The sequence below is a fragment of the Pseudorasbora parva genome, chromosome 10, assembly GCF_024679245.1.
Source record: "Pseudorasbora parva isolate DD20220531a chromosome 10, ASM2467924v1, whole genome shotgun sequence".
Lineage (NCBI taxonomy): Eukaryota > Metazoa > Chordata > Actinopteri > Cypriniformes > Gobionidae > Pseudorasbora > Pseudorasbora parva.
The window spans coordinates 22768431-22779740 of record NC_090181.1 but is presented as its reverse complement, the minus strand read 5'-3'; the positions used below and the strand labels follow the sequence as shown (position 1 = coordinate 22779740).

The following is an 11310-nucleotide window of genomic DNA, read 5'->3' as shown; positions in this document are numbered from 1 at the left end:
GTAGTTTCCGCCCCGCTGATCTGTCCAAGCTTGCGCGCACACCGCGCAGTGATGCAGCAGAGCCATGTGCGCCAATGTGTACCACACTTTGGAGGAGAGCGGTGGTTGTTTTTGTTCTTCGTCTGCTCCGCTCTGCTCCTGTTTCCTCGGAAATGTGCTTCAGAGTAAGTGTGTTTCTCTTTGACCACTTCAAACGTTCGGTCATGTATTTTGTTGTTTGTATGTTGTTCAGAAAAGCTCCACAATTTATTGTACACAACTGTTCTCATCTGTTAATTTATAATTTTATTTATGATTGTACCTACATTGATCCCGAATGATGATTTTCACTCTTCTGGTTACAACTTTTCAATTAATAATTATTTTGTTTAACTTACTGGATAGTGCATGTTACATTCATTTAGCTATTTTAATTACATTCATTTAGCTATTTTAAGTACAAATATTTTGTCTTTTGTGTCACTTTTGGGCAGTTTAACCCTCATCATTCACTCGCACTCTGTAACAAATTTTTCTCTCGTGGGTCAAAATGACCCAAAGCTCTGAATTTATGCTTTGTTTTTTATTGTCCAGAAAGAATTTCAATTAATTTTGATAATATATATATATATATATATATATATATATATATATATATATATATATATATATATATATATATATATATATATATATAATATACTCACCTAAAGGATTATTAGGAACACCATACTAATACTGTGTTTGACCCCCTTTCACCTTCAAAACTGCCTTAATTCTATGTGGCATTGATTCAACAAGGTGCTGAAAGCATTCTTTAGAAAAGTTGGCCCATATTGATAGGATAGCATCTTGCAGTTGATGGAGATTTGTGGGATGCACATCCAGGGCACGAAGCTCCCGTTCCACCACATCCCAAAGATGCTCTATGGGTTTGAGATCTGGTGACTGTGGGGGGCATTTTAGTACAGTCAACTCTGTAGTACAGTCATTATGTTCAAGAAACCAATTTGAAATGATTCAAGCTTTGTGACATGGTGCATTATCCTGCTGGAAGTAGCCATCAGAGGATGGGTACATGGTGGTCAAAAAGGGATGGACATGGTCAGAAACAATGCCCAGATAGGACGTGGTATTTACTATTTAAACAACGCCCAATTGGCATATAAATGGCCTAAAGTGTGCCAAGAAAACATCCCCCACACCATTACACCACCACCACCACCAGTCTGCACAGTGGTAACAAGGCATGATGGATCCATGTTCTCATTTTGTTTACGCCAAATTCTGACTCCACCATCTGAATGTCTCAACAGAAATCGAGACTCATCAGACCAGGCAACCTTTTTCCAGTCTTCAGCTGTCCAATTTTGGTGAGCTTGTCCAAATTGTATCCTCTTTTTCCTATTTGTAGTGGAGATGAGTGGTACCCGGTGGCGTCTTCTGCTGTTCTAGCCCATCCGCCTCAAGGTTGTGCGTGTTGTGGCTTCTCAAATGCTTTGCTGCATACCTCGGATGTAACGAGCGGTTATTTCAATCAAAGTTGCTCTTCTATCAGCTTGAATCAGTCGGCCCATTCTCCTCTGACCTCTAGCATCAACAAGGCATTTTTGCCCACAGGACTGCCGCATACTGTATTTTTCCCTTTTCACACCATTCTTTGTAAACCCTAGAAATGGTTGTGCGTGAAAATCCCAGTATGGAATTACCTTTGTCTCAATAAAACTGAACAAAACTTTATAAAACTGAACAAAACTTTTTCAGAAACATGGATACAACTTATCGATATTATTGGTTACTTCAATAACACAAACTTATTGCTGCCTTAAAGAACAAGCGGGTGAAGAAGATGATGAAGACGAAGTCGTCGCCGCTCCATGTCTCTCCTGAGAGCTCATCTTTACGAACTAAAGCACCACGAGATCATTCCAATATGCACAGGCCAGAGAGGACCTGTCCATCAAAAGCTCTTTATCCAATCAGAGTAGATTAAGCACTGTTAAGCCCCGCCCCCACGAGAGGTTTGTGTCAGAATAGCAAAGGAAAAACTGAGAAACGTAAGCAAATCTTTTGCAATGCATTCACAATCCACGATTTGTGAAAACAAATCTTTGAAAAACATTAACAAAGAATGAAGCATACTGAATATCCTGTGACATTTGTGCGACTAAGTTCATTTTTTTCATTTTCAATATGTTTTTCTTCTTTTGTAATGGCATATTTTTGATAGTTTCTGAAAAAGTTTTGTTCAGTTTTATAAAGTTTTGTTCAGTTTTATAAAGTCTTGTTCAGTTTTATTGAGACAAAGGTAATTCCATAGTAACTGAGCAGATTGTGAAATACTCAGACCGGCCCGTCTGGCACCAACAACCATGCCACGCTCAAAAAGCTTAAATCACCTTTCTTTCCCATTCTGACATTCAGTTTGGAGTTCAGGAGAGTGTATTGACCAGGACCACACCCCTAAATGCATTGAAGCAACTGCCATGTGATTGGTTGATTAGATAATTGCATTCATGAGAAATTGAACAGGTGTTCCTAATAATCCTTAAGGTGAGTGTATGTATGTATATATATATATATATATATATATATATATATATATATATATATATATATATATATATAAAATCACCTTAAGGATTATTAGGAACACCTGTTCAATTTCTCATTAATATATAAATTAAAGTTAAGTATAGGTATAGATAAATATTTTATTTACCTTTAAATGTCTAGATTGTATCAATAAATAAATAAATAAAGCACATTCTTTACATTTTAGACATTATATTATTTTTATTTTTTGGTAAAGTTTTAGCATTTTTATTTTTACATTTTAGAATGTTTTTCTGTTTTTCTGTGTGTGATAAAGTATTCCTCACATTAATTCCAATGGGAGTCAAATTGACCTGCCAGGGAAGGATTTGTTACTTTTTTTAATTTCAACCACAAAACTCCTCAAAACTAGTCAATTTTTTAAAAATTATTCATGGTTCAAGTCCTAGGCTCTTGGACCGCTTTCCAAAGAATACTCAATAAAAAACATTTTTTTAAAAGCCTTTTTTTTTTTTTTAGGTCAAAATGAACCGAGGGAAGAATGAGGGTTAATGCTTAGTAAATTTATTAATCAATAAATTTAAACAAAAAATCCTGCTCACTCAAAACTTTTGACTTTTTGTCATGTAGAAGATGTTTCTTCAGTGAGGCAGCCTGTTAAGTCATCGCATCAGGCCTGACTGTGGTCTGGTTTACCAGACATAGATTGAGGTGAGTCCAGGACAAAATCTAACTCAGTCTAATTATTGTCAGGAGTTTGTTGTTTGAACTGTTTCATGTCTACTAATTTTTGCAATAAGGTAGCAACTTTTGGCCCTCTTTCTTGGCATTGATAAAGGCACACTGTGTTCTTTGCCTTCTTTTGAATCAGACTAGTAAGTGTAGTAACTTCGTCACTGTCTGTATCATGGAAACTTCTCAGAGTGTATATGTAGCAGGACAGACTCAGCCTGGGACAATTTCTCGGTCACTTACCAGTCAGTCATAGATTGGTAAATCCTGAGTTGTGTGTTCACACAAAGGTGAGTAAATGATGACAAGAATGTTAATTATCTCAGAGACATTTAGTATTTAATCCAAAAAGGGCTTGTTTTTACATACAGATTGATTTAGATTGCACATACAATATGAGAAGTTGGCTTGCACTAAAAAATATTGTTTCTGTTGCAGATTTTGCTTGATGGCATTTAAAAGCATCTTATAGATGAAAACGAGAAGGAACAGAGTGAAAAACAGCAAGTAAATATGTCCAAAACAAAGCCGGAGGGAGCAAAACCAGCTGAAACTGGACAGAAAAGGAAACAAGAGGCTGAAAGGAGTGAGAGAGTGAGGGAGAGGATGAAGGGAGGTCTAGAGATGAGTGAAAAAAAAACACATTCAGCGGCCACTCCGGATGGCGGATGGGGCTGGATGATCGTGGCTGGCTGTTTCCTCACCACCGTTTGCACACGTGCGGTCACTAGGTCAGTTCATGACTCCCCGCAGACACGTTTTTAGTAGTTTCCAGACACGTTGTTTTTTTCTTAGCTTACTAGGAATCAAGGTAATACCCTAGCATCACCTTTATGTCAGTTTAAAGAGGCCATATTATGGAAAGTCTTGATCTTGTTTTCGGAGTCTAGAACAGATTTTATTCTTTATTCTTGTTAAAAAAGAATGTTAAAAAAAACATTGTTATTCACATATTAAACATTGTTGCAGCACCTCTCTTCCCAGTCCGTCAGTCAGTCATGCTCTTTTTAGTTTCTGTCTCTATGAAGCCCCACCTTCCAAAAGCGCAATGTGCTCTGATTGGTCGATTGTACCAGCATATTGTGATTGGTTCAATTACTCAACATGTTTTTAGAAATGTCCCAGCCCTTACCATGACAGCTAGCCTGACAAGCCAGAACCACATCAAGATGTTTGGTCTGGAAACTCAGCATTGACAGGGCTCAATCCGAGGGGCGGGATAAACGGTTGTCTTTCAAACTCCCTCTGCACGCAATTGGGTAGCGCTAAAACCAACCAGAGCAACGAAAGTGAAGCGGAGCTAGTTGAAGCTAGTAAACATGTGAAGATTAAACTTTTGCCGTATCTGGTCGGCAAAACTCCGAACACATCTTCCCTTCTTAAGAATGACTTCAGTGCCATTCTTTGTTCTTTTCTCAGATAAAAGCTTAACTCCAGAGTCGCGGTCAAAGCTGATTCGAAAGACCGTTGTTCGCCAGCTTCTGTGTTTACTAGTAGCACGCAAGCGCAACTCAGCCGTCATTATGATTGGCCCCGCCCACCGACTCTATACACGATGTGATTGGCCTGACCAAAGTTTGGTTTTTACAGGTCAGTAGTGTATTGAGAGTTGCTAGACGATACTCTCTGCAGATTAGATTTGCTGCCGCTAGGGTGCGTCTAGATTTCTAGGCTACATGACACCAAGTTTCAACACACTACTCATGCAATTCCACCATGCCTTGCCCTTTGGTGGGAATTATTTCAATGAGGAATACTGTGACAAACGCTTTCAGAAGAAAACTCAAGAAGACTAAAATCGAACTGTTTCGGGGAAATCAGAACCAATGCTTACTGATGTAGAGAGTAACTCCCTTTGGAGTGAACTTTGTGCTTTGTAACTTTGTAGATCTTTTTCATGCTCAAACAGCAACATTACACACTATAAAATGTTGAAAATGTAAAAAAGCATAATATATCCTCTATATGGGACTAAATTAAAATAAAGACTGCAGAAATAGCCTTTAAACTTGACCAAGATTAATTCTGATAGCCTCTTGTGCTTTTGAAAGATTAGCTACTAGCCATTACGTAATAACTTTTTTCTGCTATTTTTAAATTATTAAATAAGCAGGATAACTACCCCAGGAAAAATACCCAGTTTTGGATGTTGACAGAAAATATTATACCTAAAAGGACTAAAATAAATGTTGCAGTAAGCAGCAGAAGACCTTTAGCATATTGCTTCCTCAAATCTGTCCATTTTCATGCTGGTTGCAGGTGTGTTTCCATCTTTTTTGTGGAATTCCAGTCATACTTTTCCAGAGATTATTCTTCAACTGCATGGATACACTCTCTGCTGGACTGCACTACAATGTTGTGTGGTAAGACCCATATAAGACATAAGAAAAATATCTCCCAGTGTTCAACTTATAGCCAAACTCTGTGACTTATAGGTGGAAGCTCAACTATATTGATTTTAGCAGAACTTTGTTTTCAAAAAAGTCCATGTTGACAGTTTTACAGTGCATAGTCCACCCCAACCCAGATTTATCTGGAAAGAATATTCACAGAAACACATTTTCATATTTATGTGGGGGTCTTAGGTATATCTTTTGGTATCTATTTTTCCACTGATTCTTTAACTAGTTTAAGCAGTTAGATTATTTTATCATATCAATTGGGATGCTTACATACACAATATTCTTTAATCATGAAGATAAACACCCATATAAATGCACATAAACAGTAATGGGTTTATTAATAAAAAAGTGTAAGATACTTTTAAAAAAGGTAATGGTGATATTAAGGAGTTATTTTTTACCTAACACAATTATTTTTCTATTGTAATTTAAAATATTAGGTTGATGTAAATAATGCTAAATAGTGAGTTAAATCTTTTTTCTGCTTGACGAACAATTTATCTGTTCCATATCAATTGGTGGGCTGATATTATTTTTTATTGATTGGTATAGGTTGATAATGTATATTTATTAGTCAATATTTAATTTGGAATGCTGATTTCCCATCATTTTAGATTACTGTAATGTAATTTAAATTAATTTAAATTGTTACTGTCATTTAAATTAAAAAATAATAATTTCAAATTAAATTTAATTACATAAATTAATAACAATGTTAAATGTAAACAAAATACATTTTCTTTTTCATACTGTATATTAATTGTAGCTTTTAAAAAGAATAAATTTGAGTATTTAGTTTCTATTTATACATTTTTGGCTCAGTCATAACAAAAATAATATGAATTTCCACTATCATGCAGTCTACCTCATTCTTTCCCCCTTATTTCTCTCTTTATAGCACCACTGGGTAGTTATATAGGGAACCGCCTCTCTTCTCGTATAGCTGTCATGATTGGTGGACTTCTTTCCTCTGCTGGTCTGCTGCTCAGCTCTCTGGCCACCAGCGTAGAGTTCCTGTATCTTACACTGGGTGTTCTTACAGGTTTGATAAAGATGCACACACAGCAGTTTATAGTTCAACTGCACTTATAATCATAATTTCCCCCTGTAACTATTATATTAAGGGTAAACTATGTAACTTTTGGCCCTCTAGTGGTTGAAAAAAAAACTGCATGCATTTTGTGAAATAACATTGTTTTGTTTGTGCTTCGGCTCTGGATGAATATGAATATTCTACTGCTCATAAAATGTTCACTACAAGGCTTAAGAGATATAAAAAGTTTAGATGGAAAGGATCTCATGAATAGTTGAAGACATTAATAGACACGGTACTTCCTAGAAAATAAATTCCTGCATAATACAACAACCATAATAAAATGACCATTTACAATAGATAATGCTTTACTCAACTCTGTTTGAGAGCAATGATCATTTATCTTTTTAAGAATATCGCTTACTTTACTCACCTGTTCAGTAATGACTTTATAACATTTCAAATCATTCAGTTCTCAACATCACTGAAATGTTTAGCCAATGTTCATTTTCTTTTTATTATGGGTTCTCTTTTTGCCAACAGACAGCATTGTTGCTCGGTTCAGCATTATTTTAAAACAGGTGATTGCCCACAGGTTTGAGATTTTGCACTTCATTTAGCACTCCTACATCATATACACATTAAAGTAGCTGGAGAATTTTTACTATTTACGGATATGATGAGACACGCACGGGCGAGTGATGTATAAACACAATTTCCCACGAAAACCATCCAGTCAGGTCTAAAATAAAAACACTTATAATAGGCTTATATTCTTGTATAATAGTGGACCAGGATAAGACAAAAACATGTTTTGGAATAAGGATTAATGATGTATTATTTCCCTTTTGTTCATTTTGAACAAGGAAGTTGCTTACTGTACCTAGCTATGCATAGTAGTCTTGTACACTAACCTTCCTGATTTTTCTGCACAGGTGTGGGATTTGCTCTTAGCTACACTCCCGCAATCGCCATGGTGGGTTCTTACTTCAGCGAAAGAAAAGCGCTGGCTTACGGGATCGCCATGTCAGGCAGCGGTATTGGAACCTTCATACTAGCCCCTACTGTGCAACTCCTCATCGAGTTCTTCTCCTGGAGGGGTGCACTGGTCATTCTGGGGGGTTTGGTGTCTCACCTGTGTGTCTGTGGAGCCCTCATGAGGCCTTTGGAAGGCCAAAGAGGGAGGCAGAAGGAGATAGACTTGGAGGTTAATTTGCTGAATGTGAAACTTGCTGATATAGTCCTCAATGTTGAAACGAGTGCACAGGAACAAAGATCAGCGGGGGTAAAACATATAGATACAGATAAAATGATTAAAGACAGAGGGGAAAACAAACAAGCTGAGGATATGCCGAAGGATGGAAAAGAACAGATGGGGGCGGATAAGTCAGTAACCTCTGATGCAAAGCAAACACACTCCGACGAGGAGCTAAACCATAGACGTGATCCCTCGAAAGACACAGAGACTGTGAACAGAAGCACAGATGAATGGCACATCTCAGTCCCAGCTTTAGTACAATCAGATGACTTGCCAGCTATCCCAGAATCTAAATTCGAAGCAAACACTAACCACACCACTCTGGCACAATACAAGTTGGTAAACACAAACATACTAAAGGAGTCAAAGCAAAATGTATGGTCTATCATAAAGAAACCTGTATTGAGAGAATATTCCTTCCTGTTGATACCAGACTTCCTGTTGCTATTGGTGTCCTTCCTGTTCCTTGCATATGGTTGCAGTGTGCCATTTGTGTATCTTGTGCCATATTCCCTGAGTGCAGGTGTCAGCCCTCAACAGGCAGCCTTACTCATGTCCATACTTGGAGTGTCAGGGATTGTGGGAACTATCACTTTTGGATGGATTGCTGATAGAAAGTAAGCTATTTTTTATTATTTTTACTATTTCACATAAATTGCAATATTACAGAAATTTTAGAGCTATATCTACACAAGATGCCGGTTCACTTCATAGAACCTGTGGAGGTATATGTTGAATAAATTTGTGGTTCTGTAATCTGGCTTTAAAATCACTTTCATGTCCACTAATGTACAGTGTTGTGGTAACGCATTACAAGTCATCAGAATACTTTTAAATTTGCAACAAAATAACTGAGTTACTAAGTAATGTAAGATACTTTGTTCTCCCATTTATTGAAACAAAATTTGAACATGCATTTACTCATCTCACTTGGACAAAAACAAATTCAGGATTCCTCAAAATGAATAAAAATTGTAAAAAATCCAAACTCAGAATATTACTCAAACCTGCAATATTTAAATAGCACAACTCAACTTAAACTCACTTTATCCACCAATGTCTTTGCCGCTGACCTTTGAAGATTTAATTCAACTAAATTCAAGCAAATGTGACTTTACATTTCTTTTTCATACTGACTTTAAGGTTAAATAGACTGAAAAAGGAAAAAAAGTACGGAAATGTCATTAACAGCTGGAACAAACTCGTATTTTCTAAAAATGTATTATTGTTAAAACTTATCTTCTCAGTTTTTTTTATTAATTCCTTCAATGTACAAAATGTTGACCATATGTTAATGGAAATGTTTATTACTGTAATTCTTAACAGTTCCCATCTAACTCTGTGTGTATGTTTATGTTCAGGTGTTTGAGGCCATATAGGGTGGTGAGTTACATGCTGGCTGTGGGGTCAGAAGGGCTTAGTTGTCTCTTTCTGCCTCTGCTGAGTGATTTTTCCCTCCTCGTCCCCTTTTCTCTCATCTACGGCTACTTTGATGGAGCTTACGTGGCACTTATCCCTGTGGTGACCTCTGACACTGTCAGCTCCACCCACCTGACCTCAGCTCTGGGAGTTGTTTACTTCCTCCACGCCATCCCCTACCTCATCAGCCCACCTATTGGAGGTCAGAGATAATGTACCCACTCTATCTTTCACGCTCTATCACAGTTACTGTTTACACATGGAGTTGCTTATTCGTTTGTATGTGACTACAGTCCATTTAACTAAATCAGTGTTTTATGAATCTCTCTCTCTCTCTCTCTCTCTCTCTCTCTCTCTCTCTCTCTCTCTCTCTCTCTCTCTCTCTCTCTCTCTCTCCTCTCTCTCTCTCTCTCTCTCTCTCTCTCTCTCTCTCTCTCTCTCTCTCTCTCTCTCTCTCTCTCTCTCTCTCTCTCTCTCTCTCTCTCTCTCTCTCTCTCTCTCAGGTTGGCTACTGGATCAGACAGGCTCCTACACAGCTACATTCTTCCTCAGTGGAGTCTCTCTGATCTGCAGTGCTGTGATTCTGGCTGCTGTGAGAGTGATCATCCGCTGCACTAGAGGGAGCGCTTGCTTGAACTGACTCACAACCAGGTACAGGAGATTTCTAAATCAGCAGAGAAGTACAGCAATATTGCTGTCAAGAAACATAAAAGTGCCTCCACCGGAGTTTAAAAGGGTTATATGAGAGTTTTTTAATGTTTCTGATCCAAAGCTCTCATCAGTCAGATGGACTGCCATTAACACAAGCTCAAACACACAGCTTTACTGCAAAAATACAGGATTTTACTAAGAATTTGGTGAATTAAAGGTGAAATTCTGTGCTTGAGGGTAACTTCTATCAAATGTTCCAAATATTTGAATGAGTTTTCTATAAAAGAAACATGTTTGATAATCATTTGGGTTTCTTAAGCTGATATCTGAAAATTGATATCCAAAAAGGTGTTTAGACAAATGAACAGATGTCCTTTGCCCAGTTGTTTTTCATGTCTACTGCTCCATTCACAGCTTGATGTATTTATAATGTACACTACCATTCAAAGGTTTGGGCTCTATAAGAAAGAAGACTGTTATGCTCACCAAGGCTGCATTTATAGAATCACAAATAGTAGCAGTAATGTGAAATATTTTGAAAGTTTTGCTGCTTAATATTTAATTTTTTAAACTGTGATACTTTTTTTCTTTTTCTTTTTAGGATTCTTTACTGAATAGAACGTTTAGAAGAACATGATTTGTCTATAGAAAATCATTGGTACCATTATAAATGATTTCATTATAACTTTTGATCAATTGAATGTGTCTGTGCTGAATATGTAAAAATCTTACTGACCCCAACCTTTTGAACAGTAGTGTCTACAGCTACATGCACTACTGTTTACAGTCAAGCTCACTGGCCTTAAAACACTCAAATCAAATCTCACCCTTATCAGTGTCATAAAAGTGTTATTTTTTTTAAGTACTCTTATCATTGTGATGGCTCGTGGCCCAGATTAAATCTGCTTCTTTTATTTCCACATTTTCTATGTTGATTTTTCGAGATGTTTTGCAGAATGTTTTAAAAATGGAAAATGTGTTTAACTGAGCTTTCCTAATTTTGCATCAATCTGCAGTGCTTTCTTTGGACTTGGATATTTAGTTCAAGCCTGCTCACCATTCTAAAAATGCTTTGGTGAATAGTTTTCATGGACTCTCATGAAAAATATGGCTAAAACACGAACAATATTAGATACTATATGTAAGCAGTTTCAAGTCATGAACAATACAGTGCCATAGAATTGTGGATTTATGACAAAAAGGGAAACAATTTTAATCTGTTGTTGCATTTTTAGAAAATACATTAAATACCTCATAATTCACAACAATACACTTTGACC

At 36.9% G+C, this 11310-nt stretch overlaps 1 protein-coding gene across 7 annotated transcripts; it reads left to right on the top strand.

Annotated features, from left to right (window-relative positions):
- The first annotated feature begins 25 nt into the window (after positions 1-25).
- On the top strand, positions 26-10944 carry slc16a12a (solute carrier family 16 member 12a). Of its 7 annotated transcripts, XM_067455565.1 has the most exons (11): positions 36-164; positions 1296-1352; positions 3166-3246; positions 3407-3557; positions 3706-3998; positions 5527-5630; positions 6568-6711; positions 7638-8577; positions 9322-9581; positions 9883-10030; positions 10632-10944. In XM_067455565.1, the coding sequence occupies exons 5-10, from the start codon at positions 3781-3783 to the stop codon at positions 10017-10019; spliced, it is 1803 nt and encodes a 600-aa protein (XP_067311666.1). In that variant the 5' UTR covers positions 36-164; positions 1296-1352; positions 3166-3246; positions 3407-3557; positions 3706-3780; the 3' UTR covers positions 10020-10030; positions 10632-10944. The 7 variants fall into 7 exon arrangements, with proteins under 7 accessions (XP_067311664.1, XP_067311663.1, XP_067311665.1 ...); XM_067455561.1 differs by having other exon boundaries at positions 3458-3557; positions 9883-10944; XM_067455559.1 differs by having other exon boundaries at positions 9883-10944.
- The last annotated feature ends 366 nt before the right edge of the window (positions 10945-11310 follow it).